Below are 26,947 nucleotides of genomic sequence, written 5' to 3' on the forward strand. Positions count from 1 at the left end.
TCATTATCACATTCAAAACAGAACTGCACAGACATTTATGCAAAAACACAAAGGGATGAACACATACAAATACACAAACAGATTCAGGGGAGTCACACATAATTTCTTGCACACACCCAAAGTTAAGAGGTTTGAGATATTGAGTGGTTGGATGAACTTTTCCAAACCTCTCTGCTGATGCGGTGAAATAATTTCATCCCATTAAAAACAGCGAAGCAGCCTTGGCCAAACTAATTATGGTGAATTCTGTCAAATGCAAGGGAGGAGAAGGGTGGTAAATACGATGTGTGTGTGTCTGTGTCTTTCTGTAGCCACAGATGAGGTTAACACACACAAGCCCAACGTGAGCGCACCATCTGCAGATGAAATTAAGAGCCAATACAGCCCATCGAATCCAGAATCAGCTGGAATAATCCAAACCAGATCATTTTTATTTTCAAATCAATAGCATCTTGAGCTCATATTAATCTCCATTCACTCTTGGTTTAAACAAAACAAAAGACTTGACGACACAGCTGTCAGATGGTGTATTGACAACTGCTAATCGAATCACTAACGACAGTAATAATTACATAGGATCTAAAGCAAGAACAACTATACCAGTCTGTCAGTCACAGCATTAGCTGTTAGATTAGATGCACTAAATGTAGCCGCATATCGTCTAATGGCAGTAGCCTGAAGCATGTTTTAGAGGGTAATACAAGCACTAAAGTACTAAAGTACTAAAGGGAGGAATGTTGTCCATTATTCCAGGAAAAAAAGAAAAGGAAACTCATCATGCAACTCTCCAAAAAGGGCTTAATCTAGAACAGTTCTCATTACTGAAATAGAAGAGTTGTCTCGCTTCTCAATCAGCCATACAATAAAGCTTTTAAACATTTGTTTCTGCAGAATTGGGCTTTGTAAGTACAACAAAATACCCTAAGCAGAACACATAAAAATGAATCTGAAGACTACTAGACCCTAAAGATGGATTGCACAGTTTTACACACAGCAAAACACTGAGCTAGCTAGTCATTAGAGTGTGAGTGATGGTGTGTTATGTTTGAGCTGACTCCGGTCTGCATCAAGGCCAGAGTCAGCTTCTCGGCTCGCCTCATTTTTTATTTTCTCAAATTTCTCAGTTTTTCCAAGCTCCCCCTTGTTTTTCCCTCTCAAAGTGTAATATCCATGTGTTATTTCAGACTCGCTTTCTTCGTCTCTTTTCGTTAATTGCTTTCCTGGTCCCTCTTGGTCCCTTTCTAATGCCACGTGTTTGTTTTGCTTTGTAAATCGTTAAAACTCATTTTCACTCTTGCTTTCATTCACTTTTATAATCTGCTGTCTTCTCTCTCTTCACTCCTTTTCCTTTTCTTTCGTTCTTTTTTTGTCTCCCATTTTCCTTTTCCATCCTCTTGATTCTCTTAATCTCCTGCTGCTTCTTTGTAGACAGACAGCTGCTCCATTTAGAGGATTTGATCAGCTTGATAAAACAAACGCCCTCAACAATGCATCTATATATGCTGATCACTAGCATGATGTTTTGTTAAATTTTTATGGGAAGTAAGGGCAGAGGATAAGAGAGAAGGGAAGAAGGACAGGATGGAAGGCACACACTGTACAAAGAGCATGCCTGCTTATTTCAGTTTATGGTTTAAAATATTAAATATTTGGTTTACAATAACATTAAGTGGCCTGGGCCTGAGTTATGGTGCCGCAGTGGGTTCTCTGTTTGTTTTGTTGTTTATAGTTTTAAAATATTAATCCTATGTTGTAGACTAATAAGGCTAAGTGGTCTGAGTGAAAGAATTATAGTCTGTGCATCAGTTTGTTAGGTTTTTTTTGCAGCACTGATCACATTTGCATGCTCACACACTCATGTTCCATCAGAGGTCATATCTCAGATGGACTGTGTAAAACCTATCATGCCGATGCTTGCTTGTTATATACTAGATAAACACTCACCTCCATGCTCGTCGGCCACTTAAACTGCGCATTGATGCAGCAACTCATTGTTTTTATGCATGTGGATATGGTCAAAACAGCCTGTTGTAATTCAAATTGAGCATCAGAATGGGGAAGAGAGGTAATTTAAGTAACTTTAAATGTGCTGTGCTTGTTGGTGGTGGACGGGCTGATCTAAATATTTCAGAAACTGCTGATCTACTGGAACCTTCCCACACAACCATGATTAGGGTTTAGAGAGAATGGTCTGAAAAAGAAAAAATATTCAGTAATACTAAAAAGGCATTCCTGGTCAGTGAACCGGCCAAAAATGCCTTGTTAATGTCTGAGGTCAGAGAAGCATGGCCGGATTGTGTTAAGCTAATAGGAAGGCAAATAACCACTCCAACCAAGGTATACAGAAGAGCATCTGTCAGATGGGCTACAGCAGCAGAAGACCGCGTTACTCACTAAAGAAGACAAAAAAGAATCTAAGTAAACAGAGTGTCACAGTAGACATTTTATTGCCTATACTCTGCAAGATTTAAGTCAGCAAACACTTTCACCCACTCAGAGAAGAAAGCAGTTTCAACAGTTTGCAGTTTGACCAAGACCAAGACAACAGTGAGGGCAGAAAACTGAAGCTGTCATAGAATGCTGCAAAAAGATGTTGGCTGGATAGATTTTGGCAAAATTGGTGCACTTTGGACCCCTACCAGGTATCTTTTAAATACTACATGAATATTCTTGCTGACCGTGTCCAGCCCTTCATAATCACAGAGGTTCAATCTCCTGATGGCTTCTTCCAGGAGGATGTCAGAAAGCTTAAAATACATCAAACTACATGACTGACAGTGAGGTCAATGTATTCAAATAACATCCACAGTCACCAGATCCCAATCCATTAGAACATGTTTGTGATGTGATGAAAGCTGTTTTATGATGCTGTTAGGGCAATATGGACAACAATCAAGTTGTAAAGGTAAGAAGGAATCCAAACCAGTACTATCAAGATGCAGCTTATAAAGTATATATCAGGATATTCTTTATTTATTTTTAATGTTATAGAGTACAACATGCATTTCATTACATTTAAAAATCTATAGAAATAAACATGGTGGTGCTATAATTAGGACTGTCGCTCGCTTCACAGGTTCTGGGTTGCATGGTCTGCCTGTAAATTGGCTGTACTTTGGTTGTCTGTCTCTCTTTGTTAACCCTGCAACAGACTGCTAACCTGTCCAGGGTGCATCGCTCCACAATTCTGAACTGGATAAGTGGAAGGTGAATGGATGTATTTATCAAGTCTGAAGCCTACTGAGACGTCTTGTTGCAATTTGCCCCTCCTCCTGTTATAATTTAGGGAATAATTTTGACAATGAGCTGAATGAAAAATCCCAATATTATTAAATCACCTAAACTTGGAATAAAAAAATAAATAATAATAAATAATAAAAAAAACCTCGGAGAAGGTTTACTTTCAACTCCATGGGAGATAAAAGTGAATAGTTATAACTGCTCAAGCTGTTTTTGCCATTTTCAGAATTTTAAAGGGCATCTTTAAACTCTTACAAAGCAACAAATTGCTATTTCATTAAAAAAAAAAAAAAAATTAAAAAAGAAAGAAAAAAAATCCTTTGTGCTTGTTGTCTATTGGTAACAACCAAAAAATAGCCTCTTACACTGTACATTTTGATGTTGCATTCACAACAAAATTCAGTTAGGTATATGAACCAAATTGGCTGTTGTGATGCCAGAGATGCAGAGAAACAGAAATCCAATATTTAACAACATGCCTGCTCAGTCACATGCCATCTCTTTAACCTCCTAGGACCTGGCGTCCACATATGTGGACATCACATTTTGGGACGTCTAGACCAAAATACTTAATTTTTCTCTACGAGGGTCTGATATCCACTTACGAGGACATTACACTGTTCTATCAAAATTTGAAACAAATGTCCTCATATGTGGATCTCATTTTTCTCAAAAAACAAAAATTAGGTAAAAAAAAATCTGGTAATTCTTTGTTTTTACATTCTTTAGGTCCCAATCAACCCAAATAGCAAACAAAAATTAAAAATGCATGCCATGAAAGAGTTCGGGTCTTAGGAGGTTAAACCAATACCACATTCTTTGTAGCATGAAAATACCAGATACTGACACTTGAAAACTGAACAACTATATTAGACATGTTACAGCCTTGCTTGTGAGATCAGTACAACATCACTCAAAGAACTGCCATCTCAATAAATGACTGCTAAATTTCTCCACTTCTCCAAGATATGCTTTAGCTGGCTGGGACCAAAGAGTTTGCATTTGTGGATTTCACCTTTCTGAACTGTCAGCAGGCATCACAATGTGTTGACAGCTTCAAATGAAACCTTAAAGCTATGTTTACTGAATAGCTTTCTTGAGATGATGCAATTCAAAATATTGTTGATGCTTTTTTTTCCCAGTTCCCTTCCACCACAAGCGGCAAAGAAAGACACAACTCTCACAGCATGTTGAAAAGTGAATTTAAACATATTTTGTGCCTGAACAGCACACACACACACATATATATGTATGTATGTATGTATGTATGTATACACATACATACATTTTTATTATTTATTTTTTTATTTATTGATGCCCAACTCATTTTATTCTGACATTTTAGCATTTTTATGTATAAAGAATTATCTAAATTCTGTGGATGTTTGTACAGCTTTCTTTTTCATACTGTATTTTTTCTGCATTTATCTACAAACACGGGGATGCATGGTTCACGTCTTTCTGTGTGGTATATGTCTCTGGGGGGATAATGGCTGGGTAGAATAATTTCTGTGTGATAACTAATGGGATTAGCAGATTAAATAGAAGATTACAGCATGGCTGTCTCCATCACCACTTTACCTAAATTAGAGGGAAAAAAAGCAGGTGGAAAAAGGAATGAGATCCACTATCTAAGATATACTGTATAAGGAAAAGAAAACTTCTTGAAACATTTTGTCAAGAGCTCTATCTATCTATCTATCTATCTATCTATCTATCTATCTATCTATCTATCTATCTATCTATCTATCTATCTATCTATCTATCTATGTGTGTGTGTGTGTGTGAATACAAAAGTCATGTCAGCATCATTTTTAAGGCAATGTTTGTCAGTTTCAGACACTTTTGTCAAATTAAATAAATTAAATATGCAACTTAGTCTGACTAATAATTACTGTCATTTTGCTTTTGACGGCTTTCTTGACGACCACGCTATCTATTGTACAAAATGAAGAAGAATACAAATGCAGTATCTCCACTGACTCATGCTACTTATTTTTAAACAAGTGCAAGGTTAGGGTTTTACATCTGGTGTGACCCCCAGGGACCACACTGGAGTTTGATTGAAGTAAAGCCAGGATCACTGTTTTGAGATAGACCTGACAGCTTTTCTGCACTGCACCTGGATTTGACAACACCTGTCACACTTCACCAAATGCACCGAACCCTCTGCGCATACTGTGGTGCTCTGGGAAAAGAAAAAATAAATTAAAAAAAAGAAAAGCAGCATTTGAAGCCCACGGTAAGAAAAAAAACCCCTTAGAGATTAAAAACAGGAGAGCCTCTGTCATTTTTGCACCTTTGTTTAAGAAGTGGTAAGTGCAGTCCAAAAACTGTTAATGCTTATTTGTGCAAATAATCCATCCTGAATAAAATTTTATTGTAATTTATGAATCTGTTCTACAATTTCTTTGTGATTTTTTTCTGATCCCCCCCCCTGTACACACACACACATGCACACACACAAACCCATTAGATTTGTGTTTGTGTGTTTGCGTGTGTGTGTGGTACTGTGTGCCGCTATCTGGGAAACAACAACATAACAGATTCCCAAAGGACACGCTAGATTTGGACTACATTGAGGTTTATGGTTCTAGTGTCCCTGAAACTAAGAACTGTCTACTGCTATTACCAACCACTGGGACTGACTGCACATGTACACACATATGCATACAGTATGTTCAGTCCTTTGCCCACACAGTAGTGGCCGGGAGGAGAAGGCCATGGGCAGACCCAGCCAAGGCCACAGGTCAGCAGATTGCTTGTCATAACAACACAGTCTCCTGTCTGGTTCACCCAGGATATTTGTGGTCAGACTTGATTTGGGCTGAAAAAAATTATACAGTGTAGGCATTTTTTTCATTTGTATCTCTCAAAAAGGAAAAAAAAAGAAATATCAAGTCTTTTGGTGCAGTTTTAAACAATTGCCTACCAAATATTTCCATCATAATGAGTTCTTTTGGAGTTTGTTGTTTTTTTTGGGGTTTTTTTTGGAACGTACACATGCTGTGGATGCAATTCTAACCTTATTTTAATTAATTTACACAACATTTTACAACGTAGAAAAGAATAAGCCAACCCATTCACACACACACTATTAACTATATCCCTTAATTTCTCTTTTGATATATTTAAAATGTAAAACATGGTGTCCTCAGTCCCAATTACATCAAAATGTTTAGCTCATCCCATAAAAGTACTTGCTTGTAAAATGTTGTGCATGGAGGAAAAGAAGAAAGAACTCCATTAAGAAAGCAGACATCACTGATGATTCACTTTGAAACTCATTCAGTGTGACATTAGTCATAATATACTTGTTCCTCATTATAAACACATTAGCGTGCTTCTGGCAGGTTGAGCGGTAGTCTGGGTCTGCTCTCCATTATACTGGAACTATAGTGTAAAGAGAGGAGCTCCTTACTCCCAAGTCTGCTCAAACACTGAAAGATACAGTCACAGAAGGGCCAACCTGAAAATGCACTCGAAGCTTTAATATGACAGTGAACAGAAGATTCGAAGAAAGCTTCAGAGAAATCAAAGGCAGGGATCAATACTGATCCAGGAAGAGAAAATTTCATAGTCCAAAAAAACCCCTAGTAATAATTTGGTGGGCTTGTGTGCAGTATTGTGAGTCTCTACTATCTGTTTATATTTAACAGTCAGATTTGGATTTACCTTCTGTTTCTTATTATGCTCTTAATTGTGTTGCCTTGTGGGACGTTTTTATAAACAAAGGGTTTTATGATTAAAGTGGTGATTTTTTTTGCACCAAATTGAAATATCCTCGAGGTCTAGCAAACATGTTAAATCCATTTTCTTTCTCATAAACCTTTGGCAAAGATGATTTTTTGCATATTTTCACACCTTAATCGCTTAAATACATGTTTACATCGATTAGCAGTGTTCTTTTAATCTACTTTTTTAGTTTGAATGCTTGATTACAGCTGCCAAGTTAGACCATCAAAGCCAAGGTTTAGCTTTAAAAGTAGCGGAAAGTGGCAAGAAAGGGGCCAATGAAGTGAGCCTTCTCAAAATTTATGTGTATTGTTTTTCTGTTCTATTTCAAGATCAAGCTTATAAAGTTTTATTTTAAAGCGAGGAGACTAGCTTGTGTGTTTATATGTGTGCGCCACACAGTATCAAAGAGCAGGCTATGGTGTTAGCCGGATGGGGATGGAGTGTGACATGACTAATCGGTACGTGGCACACAAACACCACCGATGTCACATACCCAAGGACCTTTCCTCTCCCGAGTGTAGACGCACACGTTCAGACAGAAAATCACAGATATAGCCTAGACAATATATTATGTTGCAGTGAAATCATGCAAAAACAATGTGAAAGCTGTGCAGAGTCCCCGTGTAGAGGTGCACTGCTGTTGATTGTGCGGTTACTTTGAAGGGCAATTTCATCTGGCTGACGGAAATGCGTGTGCGTGTGTGCAAGGGGAGAGTGTGCTTTTTCAGCGACAGGGGGTCAGTCACCTGGAGTGTTAGGGAATTTTCTATGAAAATATTCCCCTGTAACTGAAGAAGCCTTGTGTGTATGTGTGTGTGTGTCCACGTATGTATGTGTGTTCATTTTGTCAGTATAATTTGCAAGTAGTTATCTGTGTGGCTGTATGGATTCTCTGTGTGAGCGTGTGCACATGTGCGTGTTGCAGGCTGGCTTTAGGCCAAAGAGAATAGAAGCCTTGTTGGTGTTTTAAATGCCTTCTTGGATCTGACAGGACATGTGCAGGCATAAAAGCATGCCAATGAGGTATGCGTGTGTGCGTGTGTGTGTCTGTGAGAGAGAGAGAGAGTGAGGGAGAGAGTTTGCGTTTAGAGAGTGATTTAAGGAGCCAGTTCATCAACCATTAGACCTCTTGTCCTTTTAGCATGTGCATGTGTGCATACGTGTGTGCTGAGAGAACACTGATTTCCAAGAAAGCTGTCACATGATGTTTAATTTTACAAACAGCCTGACATATCGCTCCTGCATTAACACTCTTTCAAAATAGGGCAACACTGAAAATAGGACCTTACATGTGGTGCTCACAAATACTACTTTCGGAGAAGCTCAGTCATCCCAGCGCTCATCACACCAAACATAAAATGGCAACGACATCAACAGATTTAACATTGTTGTTGGAAAATTGAGATAGATTTAATTTAATTGTTCACAGGTTTATTACATAAAAAAGGCAGGTGAGTGAATTAGAAAAGGAGGGAAAATAAGTCAGTGCAAGAAAGTGGATGCTCTGACTAATAAAAAATTAGCAACTTTCCTTCCTCTTAGTCAGAATAATCTTCTGGGATCTTGGCACAGATGGAGGCATCTTTTACAATTACTGTGGCTTCCAATTACATAAAATCTCTTAAACTATGTTTCCCCTCAATATAAATTCTTCAACCCTAAGAAATGTTTCCATGCAGCAAAAAATACACTTTAATTGGAATGAAGGTTATGAATTGAATTTAACACAGTGTGTAGCAGGGATTGTTAAGAGGAGATTTTTCCAGTATCTGTCATCCAAAACTGTTTGCTGAATATATGAATCCTCTGCCTTTTTGTTGATTGCACCCTTGCGCTGGACTGATGGCAGCAGAAATGGTCTGCAACATTTAATAAATGGATGAGGTGCAAACACTCAAAGCACCGCATAACCGTACATAGCTCATTTAGCATTTGCACTCCAATTAAACTTTGCGCAGGCAGCAAGAGGCTTGTGCAAAATAGGACATTTCTACTTTTTATGCACTGCAAAGTGGTTAACCATTAGGCAGCAAAGTATTTTAAATGTGTAACCAGCCAGGAAGCGCTTTCTCCTCATCATTTAGAATGGCTTTATGAATCTTTGCATGTGCAACAGGCTGGAAAAAAGAAAAACAGTAATGTAAAGGACAAAAGCAGGAATTATGAGTAAACTCAAAAAATGGTATGGCAACGTGCAATTATGAGAAATGAATCACACAATATAGACTCATAAATATTAGGGACTGACAATCTCCAGAAACACAAATTGTTATTTTCTGCATCGGGAAGAGTATTTTGGGGAGAACTCATTATCCACCAAGAGGGTACAGCCTGGCCATGGATGAAATCAAGTCAAACCACTGCTACTGGTTATCTATTCCTCTTAATAAACAGTCTTAACTGAGCCTCAGCTGCACACATCCCAGCGGTCAAGCTGTGAGTTAATCAATCCTGGCCACCATAAAATAGAACATTCATATCGCTCTCTGTACTGTCATCATCTGCTGTTGATTTCCAATCACAGTTTAGCACAAAAAGAATTCAAGTGTATTTGTGTGAGTTTGTATGTTTATGTGAGTGAGAGTGCATGGACGAGTGTGCACATGAATCCTAGTGTACGTGACTGCTTCGTGACTGCCTAGCTATATATAAATATAAAACTGTGGTTTTAAATGATTCTATTCAAAGGTTGAATTCGTGCCCCTGCATCACTTTACAGAAAAGGAAGAAGAAGGAACAACATTGGGCAACAGCAGAAAAAGAAAATATGAAGAAAGAGACAGTTAACAGAAGTGAGACTGAAAAGCTGAAGACAGAAAGAAACTAAAAGTAGTATTTCAGACAGGAGCACGAGATAATGAGACTGACACAAAACCAAACAGGATCAGGAAAAGATGACAAAAGCTGTATGAAAAAAAGAGAGAAAGGGCAGATTGGAGGATGGTAAAATAATGGAAAGGGCAGAGAAAACATTGTGAAAAAAGCTGTAGGAAACATAACTAAAAAGAAAGGGAGCATGGGAAAGCAGCAAAGAATTTCTGACAAAAAAAAGGAGGAGTGTCTGAGAGAGCTTTACACAGTTCTTGGGTGATGAAATCATGAATGCCCCCCTACCGTGGATCACTCTTTGAGGGCGCGTCCTGTCTCTCTCTCTCTCTCTCTCTCTCTCACACACACACACACACACACGAAAACAGATCTGCAGACAAACAAACACAAAACGAAGCCGATGAGAAACACACACAATCCTTAAACACCAAATCCCATCTCGACCACCATCCCAAGCTACGATTCTGTTCCCCTCCTCTCATGCATAGCGCCCTGCTCTCCCTTGCTTCCCCTTTCACTCTTTCCCCCCATCGCTCCTCACGCTAAACACAAGGTGACAGTCCGTGGCCAGAGAGGGATAGATTGACACAGAGAGAGAGAAGAAAAAAGACAACTAAGACCAGAGAGTAGGCAACCTCTTGACAAGAGGAAAGAGAATGGGATAAAGAAAGAAAGGTTTTAGATGGAGATATACGGAGGCCAGTGAGGGAGATTATTTAAATCTTTTTCACTTGCTTCAGACTTAACTTCAAAGTATTCTTATGAATGGCTGAAATGACAAATGTTCTTTCTAGCCTATACGGCTCACATAGCTGAACAAGAAGACATTGGTGAAACAGGCTTCTGATGTCGGATGGTAGAATCTGGCTGACTGCTCACAGCATCCCTATTCATCTTAATGCTGCATACTTGAGCAACTAAATAGGTGAGCGGATGGATGAAAATGCACATCGTACATAACAGTCGATCGCTGAAAAACTTTGTCTCGTCTCCATGTCTCTTAATCGCTAAAAGGAAAGGTCTCATAACATGTTAATAGTGCATAGTTACAGTGACCACTGTAACATACAAACATACTGTGTAGGCTGATATCAGCATAATTGTATTTCAGTACATTTATGAGTTGTTGATTGATGTAGAAAACTTGACACAGTGACTCTCAGCATAAACAAATACATAAATAAATGTGTAGAAGTGTATTTTAATTAAAATGTCATAACAAAGATAACCGTTAACTGGTATCATGCATCATTGGTCTACTTAAAGCTAAGAGTTGCACTTGAACTTATTTTATATAATATATTTTTCTTAATGAAGAAGACCAGGCCATCTGTAGAATGACGTCAAGATACATCTACAGCAGGTACAATGGATTTTATCATTTTACAGTGGCTTTCAACAATAATACCGAGCAAAATCATAGTAGAGATGCGAATTTCTCTTCTGATAATGGAGCAGAAGCCACAGCTTGCCTTTTAAAAAACTAACTCACTTCTTCTGAAAAGCTCACAAACATAAATGGAATACAAATGCATGCTTTTTGAGGGTTTGTGTAGATGCGTTTCGGGAAACGTAGGAAAACACTGACGAAACCAGAAGTGGATGAAACTGACTGAAGCAAAAAGCAGGGTAGAGAAAAGTCCAACTTCCTGGCGCATTACTTCATCACTATGTGGCTAAGAGACATGGACACGACTTAATGCAACAGATGGAATATTCGATTACAGGCTGCATCACGGGTAAATTAGAAGGGAGGAGGAACAGGAGAGTGATGTGCTGTCACAGTATCAAGGCAGGGAGATGCACCGTGGAAAGCCACATGCACAGTCATTAAGCAGACAGCTGGCTTGAATCCATATATACATATATATATATATATATATATATATACACCACAACATTTACAGGATTACTTACATATGTACAACATTCTTACTGTTTTCTTCTTATGGACACAGCTTAATGAATCAAACATAACAATATAATCCATTAAAATGTATCATGTCAAAACTGAAACCCTACATTCACTTAGTGCTACTGGGCTAGCTGTGCCACATGCTAAAGATTCCTAAGAAAACAGTCTGCTTTGATGATGCACATGAAGTTTCTGTGGGGGGTCATTTACAGCACTTCCCACCTCATTCACCTACATATCAAAATCTCCATACAGGGAATGAGGTGACCCTGTTCCATTCACTGAGATTAACAGACCTTCAGAGATTGAAAGTCAATAAGTATCTCAAATGACTCAGCTCTGTAATGTGTTATACAGCATAATGAACGTCGAACAGGTTAGGGCTGATGTCGGCACACCGGAGTGTGGGTGCTCCTCTCTATCAGCACATCACAGCAGCTGCAAAACCAACAAGCCATGTGCGTAACATTTCTTCAGAGTGCACTTCATAACAGGGTTTCTAACTGCAGGTTGTTACAGACAGTGCCTGTGTAGCACAAGTGCATGATAAAATAAAATAAAATAAAAGGCTACATCTCACCTTTGTGTTTGAGACTAAGTAGGCAAATTTCTAGGATTTTTTATTTTTTTTGCAATATTTGAAATTATTTTCCTTTATTTAGTTAGTGGTAGCTTTCATGTTGAAACAGGTTTTTGGTGGCATGATGACAAGTTCTCTCCCCCTTCAATCTCCAATGCTGACAGTGAAAGTCAGTTTCTTGTTATGTTATTATTGGTTGCAGTGCAGACCGTTCCAAAACGCAGTGCTAAAAATTAGTTTATTTTTTATGCATACCAGTGACAGAAATAATTTAACAGACAGGGAGAGAGGCTGAAATATATGTACTAATGAATTATGTAACATAATGGTTACAAATTAACGTGAAAACACAATTTTTGTGCCTATTTAGCACCAAACGCCACTTTCAAAACTTTCATAAATTTTTTATATCAAGTCTATTTATCAGGTGGCAACACAAATCTGATGTTAAAAAGCAGCAACATATTTTTTATATGTTTTGATATTATAATATATAAAAGTTGTCTGTATGAATCTTTTTGAATTGTATTTTTAAATGAGCTAAATATTTCTCAGGGTTTTTTGTCTAATTTAAATACTGCATGTTCTTTCTATACATAAAAACAAACAAAAACAAAACAAATGACCAAAAAAGAAAAAAAAAGAAAAAAAAAACAACTTAAAATTAAAAAAGGGAAGGTTGATGGTAAAAAGTGAACAGCAAATATGAGGCTTACAGTATGTGAAGTGTTGCTGCCTTAAAGCACTCAAATCCTCTTATCAGACACACACAGAGGACAAGGCTACTCTCTATGATGTACCAACAACAGCATGTCATGGTAAAAAAAATGCTATAATATACCGTTGTCACTGGAGTTTTGTGGGGTTCTCAGGCTTACCAAAGGTATTTCTGTGTTTATTTCCAGTTTATTTTCCTGCAGGGTTAAATGTGCCTTTAAGTGTGAATCATCTGATTATTAAAAGGTAATCATTCAGTGCACTGAATTGTGATTCAGCCACTTATAATAGGTTTTACTGATCTGTATAAGTATGATGATTTTCAGTTATGGTGATCTCAATTTTACTACTGTGGACACAGCATTTAAAGTTTGGTCAGTTAAATTACACAGGTGTCATTGTCCTTAGCTAGCTACCTCACCAAGACTGACAGTGAATAAAATCTCCTTGTCAGAAAATAAATGAAACTATAATTAACATAATGAGTGTGGATGGTGTGTATAAAAATATTTTTTGTACATGCTATATTTAAATGTATTTTAATAATCAACACTAAATAGTAATGCAAGAATGAAAAAAATATATATACATGGCAATTAAATATTTTACAATATCTTACATTTTTTCCTCTGAGTCACCTCAAATGCTCTGGCTGATGTTCATCGATACTAAGTGTAGGCTCAGCTGTCAAAACACCAGGTGTGAAGCATCCATTTACTATTTGGAGACTGTAAAACTTTGCGAAAGCCTCATTTCTGACTGATGACAGTGATATTATGAGTGAGTGTATATTGGTGAGAATGTCTTAAACTTTTCTGTTGGTAAAGGCTGTTGTTTTTGTGCTTTTTGGCTAACTACTGTTAGTCTGTGTCACTAAAATGTTCTTTGAAGTGGATGCAACGTTTCCAGATTCATAAACTCTCTTACAATGTGAGAATGTAACTAAACTGCTTATCAGAGTGAAAGTGTGATTTTTAGGACACAAGCCTAATGTTAGCTGGCAAAAGATTAGCTTGTAACCAGCTGTTGCTGTTATTGCCAGCTTGCTGTGAGCTGTGCAGAGATGGGAGGGTTGCTTGACTAATCTGCTGACAGAAACTAAATGTGACAATATTGGAAATAAATAAGCATGGTTGTGCGCATGTTCTTATTTTAGAGCCTTGACTTTAATTCAGGAGTTTGATGTTTCAGGTGAGGGGGAAGAGAATGATTAAGGAGGAGGACACAGTGATCGAGGAGACAAATTACAAAGTTGACTCACGAAAAAGAGATAATGAAAAAACAAATGTGCAAATCTTAAACGGTCATAAATAGTTTGAAACACCTATTTGTGATCTTTAAATTAAAAAATAATTTAAAAATAGCAGAACTGACACTTTTCAGTAGTTTCAGTTTTAGTTATTTAGAACATTTGGATTTTCTCTTGAAAACAGGGGAATTAAACAGTTGTATTATTTACCACATTAGCTAACATGTAAGTCTTAGAATTCTTCAATAAGAGTAAGTATTTCTGGCAGTAACCTGAACCCATGCTAATGAACTCTGTGTGTAGGTTTTTTATATATATATTTGTGCTGTTGCAGAACAACACTAAGGTGATATGATAGTTAAAATGTATAGGGGTTTAGCGCAGTTTTTAAGCCAGCATGTTAAGATACTCTTTTATTTTCACTACACACAAAGCCAGGTATTTTAATTGTTGAATCAATGTCTAGAACAAATCAAACAGCAACCACAACAGCTTTAAAATTACTTAATTAAATAAGAAACATAATGTGTCTAATTATCAGTTTTTCAGATAAGAAGTAAAAAAGAAACTAAAATATGCCCAAAAAATAACTTTAATGTCGACTTAAACTGTTTTCACCCACCATTAAACACATTTAAGACAACTCCCAGGTTTCTCTTTATTATGCTTCTGTTTTTCCATTAAAAAGAAAGAAATTCATAATTCAGCTGGCGTAAACTTATCTGAGGCTGTGTTATTTCAGGAATTCAAAGGATATGTTTTCAGCTTTGCTCATTATTTGGATATGGTGACAGTAAACAAAATACTGCGGCTCCATTTCAAGGTGTCTGAACCTTAATTACATTTTTAATAAACTCCTGGGCATGCAAGCATATGAATGTGTATTTATGGAGGGGAATGGGGGGGTGCACAAATTATCCACTAGGAAAGGATTTTATGTGTGCTTCTCTGCTTTCATTGAAGGGCAATTTGTGGACACACAGGCACAGCAGCACAGATACTCAGATACAGTATGCACACACACACACACACACACACACACGGATGGCCAGATGCTACATGGGCCGTATATGGTGAACTCTGAGACACGTTGATATTGAAGCTTCTAATGGCCATCATTAATCATATGATACTAAATCACATTAGAGATAGAGAGTGATGGGGAGAGGGGAAAGGAAATAAAATGGAGAGCATGATAGAAGACCGAAGTAAGAAATAGTGAAAATGAATCCAAGAAAACCAAGCTGAGTGAAAAAATGTGAAAGGGCAAGCAAATGTTTTTTAAATAAAATAAAGAAAATACAGGGATTATCAACTGATTGTAATAACGCTAATACTACATGCAAGTTCAAATACATTCACTACTCCACTGTTTAATTTCATGTTTTCTTCCATTATATGATATAATAAAATATGTCTTTAATATTATATACTAAACCAGCTCAAGTCATATATAGACAACACTCCTCATGAAGATGGACAAGTTGCAACTCTCTGTCATTTACGTACATGGCTGGGCAATACGTATTTGAAAACAGTTTATTTTGGGGATCTAGAGTCCAGCTTTTTAAAGGGATTTCCTGTTTGAATTGGTAATTTTATCCTTACACAAAACAAAGACTTACTTGTGCCCCAATCCATGGTATGTTTTTGTCAAGTTGTTATATTGCACTGATTTAGTTTTGTTTTTAAGGCCGCACAGTGTTTTGCTTCTTTTCACATGTCTTCGAGCTCTGGCACTGGTTGCTTTGTTTGAGATACTAAACTAAGCTACGGTTGTGTTTTCCAGAATTGCTGTTACAGTACTTTTCTTGTTATTGCTTGACATAGCTTGCTGCACATGTGACCTTTTCATTAACACTTGTACATGAGACAAGTTGCTCTGTGGAATTAACTCTCCCGCCATAGCATTTTTAGCTCTGCTTTCAACCATGCTTGTAATGGCCAGAAGAGCTCTATGCAGCACTGCATTTAGAATATTCTGATATGATCAGTACATCGTGCTTGTATCATGAACCAAACCAATTGAAGGCCTCGATAAAAGAACAGAAGAGTGGTTGGTGGTATGTGGCGAGACCCAAGGATGCGCCCATATCATTAGCTGTGCACATGTTTGAACACATCCCATTTCTAAACAACAACACTGACGCAAAACCCTTTAGCCTTGAACATGGCCCAAAAACCAAAACGCACACATCAGCAAGGCTGCCGTCAGAATGAGTAGCTTCACTGTGGGTGAGCCTGCAAGCACATCACATAACCGCTGTGTAAAGGGAAATGACGGGTTTTGATACTGCCAGAGGAAATTCCCTGGTCAGATTATATACAGATCAATTTTCATGTGGGTTTAGAGGTAGTCAGACATTGCTATGCGTTAATCATTGCTTGCACCTAAATATGCTTATAACCACACATGAAGCACCGCGGATGTCAACACACACACATTTAGAAGATGCTATCATAGAGATTGCTTTACAAGAAATGTAACCCAGGGGCGATGTGGGAAAATTATTTTCCTTTTAAGACAAACACAAGGTTAGGTCCAGTGAGAAATGGGTGGTAAGGGTAGAGGAATGTGAGATGATTCTTCAAAAGCAACATTTTCAGTTCACAAGCAAAGACAGGCAGTGACTGTCAGTCTGACTGGAGCAAGAGGGCCGTTACCCCACTGTAGAGCACAAGCTGATAAGAGGCGTAGCAGTGACACAATCACTACAAGAAGGGAGATACAAGTCTACAGACTGCACAGGAGAGCTGTGATACATCGCACTGGAAGAAGCTAAAAAGCATGTTTGCATCATATAGCATTTTTAAATCTGATAAGAGATGGCCAATAACCTCTATAAACAGATACCTGCACATAAAAGCAATATAAATATGCACAGTCTGTGAGGAGATTTATACACCTCTGTAGTCTGTCACTCGTCCGAGTTCTACTTACTGATAATTTCTGGGCATACATTGCATGCAGTGTCGATAGCAAACGATGAACTGGACTTGTCAAAATGCAGTGTTAAAATCCTAGGCTATTGCTCAAAGACTATTTTGATATTTATTTGTATTCATGGGTGGCAGTATAGCTTGCTGGGTTGAGCAAGTGACCCCTATGCTGCGAGGCTATTGCAGAGGTCCAGAGTTTTGTCCACCCTCAGTTGTTTCCTGCACGTCTTTCCGTTCTATCTCTTTACTATCTTTCCTTTCTGGTGTAACCTCTGGCTACACCAAGGGCTTGGACAAATTGTCCACTGCATCCAAGGGTTGAGTCAACATACTAGCTAAGATATTGGCTGGACAGTTTCTTTCAAGTAAGGTAGGGTAGGCTGATAATATTACAAGCCTTTAATACTTTGATTTACGTTACAAATGTACTGTAAGAAAGTCTTATTGTCTGTATGTCCAAGTGACCTGCAATCATAATAGAAAATAATATGGATTTTTCAAATACTATAAGGTTAATGATCAACCAAATTATCACTAAAGTAAAACCCAGTCAGAATGCCTTGACAGCCTTAACCACTTTTAAAAAGAACTACAGCCATATTGAACAATTGCTGTCTTAATAGCTATTAAACCTATGATCAAATGAAAGATGACATCCTGCATCGTACTATCCCGCTGCCTTCAGCGTGACACCAGTCAGTAATCAAATAAATTATGTCCAATTTAACTGTGAGGCTATTAATCCCCATTTAATTGCTTAGCTTTGCATCTTTATCCAGTTTCAGTGGCCTCTCAAAAACCCTGTCTGGAATCTCAAAAGCACAAGCAATATTATATGAAAGCATCATTCTCACATGTGTTTCACCAGATGTGCACATCGCCCTTGACATTGCTATAGGCCAAGCTGTGAATTGTAAAACAGGCAACACTCCACCTTGCTATATCCAAAAGATATCTGAAGATATGAAAAACTGTTGTCATGTAGAAGCCTCGAATGAATAATGCATTTTCTTTCCCCAAACTGCATTGGACAGCAGACATGGTCTCCATGAAATGTGTCCTGAGCATGGAAACGACTTAGACCGGTGAGATTGAATTTTGTAATGACACTAGAGGGCAGAACTAATAAGCTTTTCTAATACCTTTTCTAAAAGGGTATTTGATGCTTGAGGTGTTTGATGTTAGCCCGTCATTAACCTGGAGGTCACAGAACCAAGACAGTAAAGACACAGCAGGAATTGCCTGTTTCACTGTAATTTATCATCTCCAAAGTGGTGAAAGAAATAGTTATTTGAAAAAGAAAATCTCTAATATGCAGATAGATACATGAAAAGCTCATAAATTTGACAGTTAAAGTGATTATTAATTGCTAAATATATTTGATTACATCCATTTAAAAACAGTGCATGAAAAATGAGTATAGAATTATAATTACAGACCTTAATGTGACATGTATAATAAGTACCTTCTTATAAAATATGTCATTTTTAAGTGCTAGGTGATATTTGAGAAGTAACTATCTTCAAAGTAGGACTACACTTAAAAGATAAACATTTAGTCAGACTTTTTCATTGAGTTTTAAATGCATGATACACTCATCTGTGATTAGTTTTGATGTAACCACAAAACTGCAGTAAGATGTTTTTAGTGTGACGCACGCCCAAAAAAGCTTTTTTTGTCATTATATATTGTGCCCATGCATACTGTGTGTGTCCAAGTGTACACTGTGAGTCAGTGAGTGCCTATGTTTCCTGGCGAGTGTTATGTATCTAATTGCTGTATTCTTTAATAATTTATATTCACTACTCTCTGATGGTCATCATTAAGAAATGAGGCAATTGCCCTCGGCTGCATGTGTAGCTGCATGCGAGATGTACATATGTGATTGTGTGTGTGTGTGTGTGTGTGTGTGTGTGTGTGTGTGTGTGTGTGTGTGTGTGTGTGTGTGTGTCTGTGCTTGCTTTGATGATTTTTTGTGAAAATCTAACATAATATATCTTAGCTGACTGTTGCGTGTGTGCTCTCTGAATCTCTTACAGAAAGTGTATGTTATTGCCAAGATCATTATCAACAGAGTGCAAAGATCGACGTAAAGAAAAGAAAAGATTGGAGGAGGAAGTGAAGTGTGTTTTGGCTTGTTAGATGAATGGCAAAACAGTTCACCTTTTGTTACCAGCACTTTATCATATTGCATTTTAGCAAATTTATTATTAGGACATGTGAGCACAGAATAAAAAGAAATACTCCTCTTAAAACGTGCACTTAGATAAAACATTTTCCAGAGATGTGACATGCATCAAATGGAAAATAAATATACTTGACAAAATTACATCTTCTGTGTGATTTTAAAATGCTAATTAAACTGGAATGAAAATTAAACATTCTTATTTGTTTAAATGTAATGTGTTAATTTGTGTAATTTCTGTGTTTTATACTCCTCATGAGCATGCTTACTTGTTGTTTCCATCTATCTGAGCATATTAAACTCCAGTCTCCTGTGCATATAAATCAAAAGGAAAACAACTGGAGATTGCTTCTTCTGTACTAAGAAAGTGAGCCTATAGTGAGTAAGGCTTTTATGTGACATATGTAATATTAATGTAGAACTGCCAGAAGATGAGCAGGCAATCATATACATCCAATTTACCAGTGCTTGTACCGGTGGACCAAATTGTGTCTGTTTATTTTACTTACGTGTCCTTTAGACCGAGGACACAATTACATTTTCATTGAAAGAATACCAACGTTTTATTGTTTCAGCTCTTCTTTAAATCGTAGTTATTATGACAGCGGATAAAGAATGACCTTTGCCATCAATGAATGTCATCGTCTTTGCCGATAAGTCAATGACAGCTCATGAGGTTCCTGGTATAATCATGGTGAATCCTTATTAACTTTTACGTGGTGGCTCTTCTCCAGTCAGACTGGCAGACACTTATTTGTTCACATAAATTATAAGAAGACTGTACGTGCAAATATTAACATGTATTGCATTTATGTTAACAAAATGCAACTTGTAAGACATGGCTACGTGTCAGGCTCAATAACTGACATTTAAAGGATACTATAACACTAGTATCCTCCTCTCCTGTCAATCACAGTATGCTTATTGATTGGACATGATGTTGCTCGCCTTTTTTGGACAAAAACTGCAGTCGGTCCAAAACTAAAAGATCTAATATAATCTCTGCTTCAGAATAGTAAGTCAAACATATTTTCAAGTTGTTCTTCCCACTAAAAAACTCTAAAAACATTTTTTCCTTTATTCATTTATTTTTCTCATTTGATTCTTTCCTTCAACACATTTGGCATTTGAATCATGCTCCAATAATGAGTTGCATGCCCAGTGCAACAGTGCAGTGTTATCATTAATTCTGTCTTCATTTCCCAAAAGCATTTTCATGCTGTCCACTATCTCTCTTTTCATTGTAAGTCCGTATTATAAAATACCATTGGGAAAATCTGCCTAAAGCAAAAGTGAATCAGGTTAATTATTTCTTAATGAGCTTTAGAAAGATAATACAAGAGGACTGCAGAGCCAAGCTTGAGTTTTTCAATTTATTATTTTAGCTAAAAACAAAAAATTGCATTCATTGTGATTTTGATGATGAGACAGATGAGTGGGGCAGATGCCAAACAAGAGAGAAGGAAAGAAAATGTAAATATGTTTACAGATAAAAGAGGAAGAGGGGACCCTTATAATCATTTATTAATAGCCTCGGGCCAACAAATCCAATTTGTATTTCAAATCTAATACTGAATGTCCATGTCGCAGTTTGCAAATGACCAGAGTGAATTTACACAGAGTAAACAACTGCTGCCATTATGGCGCTGGTTGTCAAAGAAACAACTGAGGCATGGACATGCTGAGTAAGGGCACATTTTCTATCAGCAGCATCCTATTAGTGTGGACATTCAATCCAGTCATTCTTTCTTTCTTTCTTCTAAAAAATAATAATTTACAGCAAAACATTATATTAAATATAGTGTAAAAGTATATTCTGGTCAGAGATTCGATAATAACTAGCTCAGACTGTCAGTTACATGTCAGACACAGAGGCAAATTGAACAAAACTGACAGAAAGGACTGACAGACAGGCTTGGAGAAAGGAAAGAGGATGAAGAAAGGGAGAAGGAGACGACGTACCGAAAGCAGAGGAGGGTGAAAAAGAAATGAGAAAGCAGACTGAGCGTTGCGATCCAAGCAGACTCACTAGACTGTATACTGCTTTGATGATTTCATCTTTCTCTCTGATTAGCACACAATAAGATTCCCCTCCAGAGATGCTGAAAGAAATGTGAAATGATTTCTTTTCTTTTCTGAGTTTTCTCAGCTTGCTGTCTCGCACAGTAACAGTCCAACATGGGCACTTGCAAACACACATCTGCTAGCTGAAAGAAGAACACTTCTGCATGCTTCAGAGGTATACACAATGGTTTATTATTGTGTTTTAAAAACATATTGAAAAACATTGTTTATGGATTTGCAATTTGTCTCTTAAGCTGTTTATTCAAACAATCTTCAGTATTTCTAAAATAAAATACAATATTCCTTTGAAGATTAATCTTGCAAGTAGCTTTATTCAAAGCAGAACAATATCTAAGCCAGGAAGTATTTGATGTTATATTTTTTTGTCTCAGTACAGATTTTTTTTTAAATTATTATTATGTATACTTGCATACTTTAGGCCATGCACACATACATGAATCAAGCCTAATAAACTGAAGTGAAGATGAAAACTAGTTTGGGTGAAAAAGCCAATTCCACATTCTTGCTCTTCTTATATATTTTTTAATATATAAAATTGACTATTCGTATTTATAAATGTAGTTGCCAAAAATTGTGTGTAAAATATTTAACATGGTCTCTTAATCATGCTATAATTGTCTTTGGTCACATTTAATAGTAAGGCGATGCTTTGTTGTGACTACCAACTCTTCTTTTCACCTGTAAAGCTCTGTACTTAAATAGTTGTTTATTTTCTTTCCTTCATTATTTTTAATCATTGATTTATTTAATTAAATTGCAATTGTAATTATTAAATTTTTATTTAATTGCAGAACTGAGATCACAAAATTAAACACAGTTCCTTTTCTCCACTGAGTTTTCTCAATTTTACTTCTAGTGGAACGGCACTTCTTCTTTCCTGTAGACTTCATTGCAATGGCAAATAAATTGAGCTATAAACACTGAGTGTATATGCAATTAAAAAAACAACAACCCAAAAAACAAAAAACAAAAGAAAAAAAGCAATATGTGTGTGCGTGTTTCAGTTTCAGTGGAATAGAGATGCAGCTACTTTCATAACTTTAAATAGTGACAAAGTCTTTGGGAAAACCCTGACAGTGGCATGCTTGTGCAATTAACTGAATCTGACATGTCATAATACTTCTTGTAAGATATTTACATGATTGTTCACAGAGGGATAGAAGAAGGTCAAGTACTGTTTGATAGCTTTTTGACTTTGTTTCATGTTCTAGAAAACACACTAAGAGCTGAGATGATCCACGGTAAATGAAATCAGTTTTACTGTGAAGGAATAATTTTCACATTCAAAGACGAAGATAAATGAATGTATAAATAATCAAATGTTTTGCATTTCCTGAAGTGCTGAATCAATCACAGCTACAAAAACTACTTCAAAATGGTTGGGCTGACACTTCCTCAAACTATACAAATGATAATTAGGCTTGTGATGATTGTGTGAATGTGTTTGCATCTTCTTCTTTAACAGTATAAAACAAAACCCGCACAAATAACTGAGCTTTCATTGGTCACACACAAGTGCTGCTGATACACACAGCACAGATCCAGCTCACATTCTTGTCCGGCCAAGACCAACATTTCTGTGTTTTTCCACAATAAGAGTGGTTCATTCGACACAGGAGCTATGTTTGTGTGAGAGTCCTTTCATCTGCCCACTGCAACATGTGGTGGTGTATTTGTGTGGCTGAATATCCAGAAGGTGCTTGTTTATCTTAAACAAAAGTAGACTTCCCGTACCCATTTCTGTAAATCTCAGATCTCAATTTCTTTTATGAAAATTTTCAAGTAGGTGCATTTATTGATATTAGTATTGTAATAGCCACCCCCCAAAAAAGTAATTACTTCAACCACACTGTTGCGTTCTGTGAGTATATCTGTCCTTGGGGACTGTCCCATTTAGCCACAGTCCAGGCGCACAGCTTCTTGGTCCCCAGGGATCGGGCCAACAAGCTGGTGTAATTGAAACGTTTCCAAGAAGACAGCAATGCTGAACCAGCTATTGTGCTAGAACTTAATCTTAGAGAGCACAATATCACTTAGGTATATGAAAAAAATACAGATGATAAGACAGTTCTTGCCTATAATGTTACCATGACCACTATAGCTGACCTATAACAAATTATAGCAACAACTCTTGCTGTAGTTGAACAAAAGCTGAACAAAACACTGGTTTGTTAGTTTGGGGTTATTTATTTATTTATTTTTTATTTTATTTATTTATTTATTTTTACAAATTTTGTCCCTTTTTAACAATAGACAACAAAGAATAGACAGTTAGGAAAACAAGCAAAGAGAGAAAAAAAGATTTCCAACAAGTAATTGGAGAGTGGAGGACACAATCCCTTGGTATGTGCTTCAACCCTTTGGAGGTGGGGCAACCACATAACAGCACATGTTAATGGGTGAGACCTCTGTTCAGTTCACATTTTAACCATACACAGTGTTAAAATGTGATTCAAAATCAAATTTTGGTAGGCAGAGCTGGTCATCTGCTAACTGGAAGGTTGGTTGTTCGATCCCTGGCTACTCTAGCCTGCATGCCAAAGTATCTCTTAGACACTGAACAAGTTGTCTTAATGTTAGATAGAAAGCACTTAGATGTAGGAAAAAAGTATTTCTTTTAATGGGTGAATGTTATAGACAACATTATGTATAAAGTGGTTTGAGTGCTCCAGTACAGTCCATTTATCACCTGGCTAATCATATATCATATAGCTGATTTACAGAGGTATTTACAAAAAAGTTGGAATGCCATAAATATATGTATTAAAATAAACAAGCAAACGGCTTAAGTTTATGAATTTTCTGCATTCGTTTTCTTCTTTTTTGCTGGCTAAGTAAAATCGATAGCACATTTGCAATCTTTCTCAAAAATACATTGACTTGAACATACTCACTGACACACCATTAACTGTTTGTTGAAGTCTTAAATTCCTACTGAAGCAGGTGCAGCAGAATACAAGTTAAATACTAACAGTCTGCCTTTACATCAGCACGACTTTAATAAGTCAGTCAATGTGTGAAACGATCTCCTTGGGAAGAGCAGATTAGTTTGCTGCATCAAACGTAAATGGCCCAAATAGACTAAATGGAGGAGTCACTTTTATCCTGAAGCAGAAAATTATGTTAGGTACTAGTTCATTACACACCAGGGCTCGCAAAATTTTAAAATCCCTGGTAGCCCTTCGGGCAGGCACTCTTTAGTTTTTGGTAGCCCGAAATAAATTTGAGTAGCCCGAATAAAAAAAGATTATTTTTATTGTATAATATTGTAAAGGAAACAAAACATCAATCAAAAAATTGTTAAAACACAAATTACAACAACTGTGTAAACATTACAATCAACTCAAATATCTGGTTCTAATTAAACAGAATTTTCTGTGAACTTGTTAGAACTGTGTAGAACATGAACTGGTCTGTGTCAGATCCTGAATCTGAAATTTCCACTGAAGTCTCGGATGAGAAAATGCCACTCGACGTTGAGGGCATAGCATCTCCTTCATCAGCTTTCTCTTCCTGTGCATTGCCCTCCATTTCACTGCTCTTTGTTCTTGTCGGGGTTTTATGATCCAGGTGTCTTGAACCTTTTCCAGAAAACATCCAGAAACGAATCGACTTGTCAGGGCAAAAAGATTCAACTGTTTCCCCATTAATGGAGAGTTGCATGCAGTCATTCTGGGGTAGGGAAGAGTGGAAGGGTCAAAAACCTTGAAACAAGAGAGAGGCTTTTCATGGAGATTTTTAAATCTGTTGTCCATGTACTTGACTGTGTTGTCAATAATCTTCTGGATCTCTGCACCAAAGGTGTCTTTGTCTGTTCCCTCACCTCTTCTAGCAGGTCGCTGACTTTTTGTTAGCTGAGTTCCACAGTAGCAAATGCTACCATCCTGGTTCGCTGTGAACTTTGTGTCCAAGGTTTTCTGATATTCTCCTGGTTTTGTTTTTAGGCTGAGTAAGCGTGATGTTGTGCTCTCAACTAACTGATTTGTTCGTGTGATGTTTAGGTTATCATGCTGAAAATCAGTAGAGCACTTGGATAAGATGGTACTGTAGTCCAACATGAAATGCAGGAAGCGAACAAATTTCTCAGTCTTCATCTCCTGCACCACCCCCTTAGCCTTGGCTGCATCCTCGGCTTTGACATCACTTCCTTCTGCCATGTTCTCCATATGAACAACAGTGGGAGTGTAATTTTTTTCCACAGCCTTTAGACATCTCAGCCGGCTTGGAAGCCACCGTGTGCTCTTCAGCCCACTGAAATGTGCCAGCCTCTCATTTAGCAGTTCACTTATTTCTGTCAGCTCTCTTCGCTTCTTTGGGGAATAGTAGTACATCTTAAAGATGGTTTTCAGTGTATCTTCAAATTTCACCAGGTACTCACAGCCTTTCACGCTATCCAGCACGGCTAGCTCTACTTTGTGTGCCACACAGTGGATTGTTATGATGTGGGGTATCCTCTGTTTCAGTCTCCCAGCTACTCCTGTTTTCTCACCCATCATCACTGCAGCACCATCAAAATTTGCACACACTACTTTCTTTTTCCATGTGTCCTCTCTGATACCCATGGTGTTCACTGCTTCATCAATAGCCTCTAAAATACCTGCAGCATTTGCACTCTTGACTGGCTGACATTTGATCATGTATGTGGCTATGTCACCATTATCCCTCACATACCTGACGTGAACCAACTCCTGTTCTATTATACCAGTGTCTGTACTGCCATCTGCAAGAATGGATAAGAACCTGCTTTCTTGAATTTCCTTTTCAATCTGGTCTCTTGAAGTTTGTGCTATTGCTCCAATAAACTCTCTGCAAGCATGGTCATTGAGGTAAGTGGAACCAAGATCTAGGCCATTTGCTTTCTGAAGTTTGCAAAGACTGCTAAATTTTGCCAGTGGTAGTTCACTCTTTGCAACATAGTACGCAGTTCTAAACAGCTTTTTCAGGACTTCTTATTGTGCTTGGTTTATTTTTAGTATGGTTTTTGCAATTGGTGTTTGTTCTGGGACAGATGCTGCAGACTGAGCACCAATGCATTTCTTGTGATGCAGAGATTTCTCATGAGTTCTGATGGGGTCTTTCCTAAAATTACTGGTCCCAGTAACAAAGGCGCTTGTCGACTCAGCAATAGAGGGAAACTCACGACACACCCGGCAGAACATCATGTTATTTACCTTGTCATATTCCAGCCACAGAAATTCTTTTGCCCATGAATCCAAAAAACTGCGCTTTCTTTTTGCCTCGTAATCTGATTTATCATAACTTTTCCGCTTTGTGGTAGGCCTTTCTTTGCCTGTCCCTTCTTCATCCTGACCTGTCTTTTTTGGCTCAGCAGAACTAAAATACCTGCGTAAATCCATCTGTCTTTACACATGCCAGAGATTTTTTTTTTTAAATTCTCTGCGCAGTCAACCTCTAGCACGTTTAAGCTTGCTGCGGGAGATTTCACGTGCCACGTTTGAAGAGTAAGCT

The 26,947-nt window shown here is 37.4% G+C and overlaps 2 protein-coding genes across 4 annotated transcripts in view; both read right to left on the bottom strand.

Moving 5' to 3' along the window:
- Nucleotides 1-26,947, bottom strand: part of cntfr (ciliary neurotrophic factor receptor) — a 212,754-nt gene that overhangs the window by 57,908 nt on the left and 127,899 nt on the right. The window lies entirely within an intron of this gene.
- On the bottom strand, nt 13,617-26,640 carry LOC146383538 (zinc finger protein 862-like). Its single transcript, XM_084936530.1, has 2 exons — nt 26,568-26,640; nt 13,617-26,423 (listed from the first exon to the last, which is right to left on the bottom strand). The coding sequence occupies exons 1-2, from the start codon at nt 26,638-26,640 to the stop codon at nt 24,865-24,867; spliced, it is 1,632 nt and encodes a 543-aa protein (XP_084792656.1). The 3' UTR covers nt 13,617-24,864.

This window comes from Perissodus microlepis, chromosome 7, assembly GCF_051167445.1.
Source record: "Perissodus microlepis isolate ML-2025 ecotype Zambia chromosome 7, ASM5116744v1, whole genome shotgun sequence".
NCBI classification, from domain to species: domain Eukaryota; kingdom Metazoa; phylum Chordata; class Actinopteri; order Cichliformes; family Cichlidae; genus Perissodus; species Perissodus microlepis.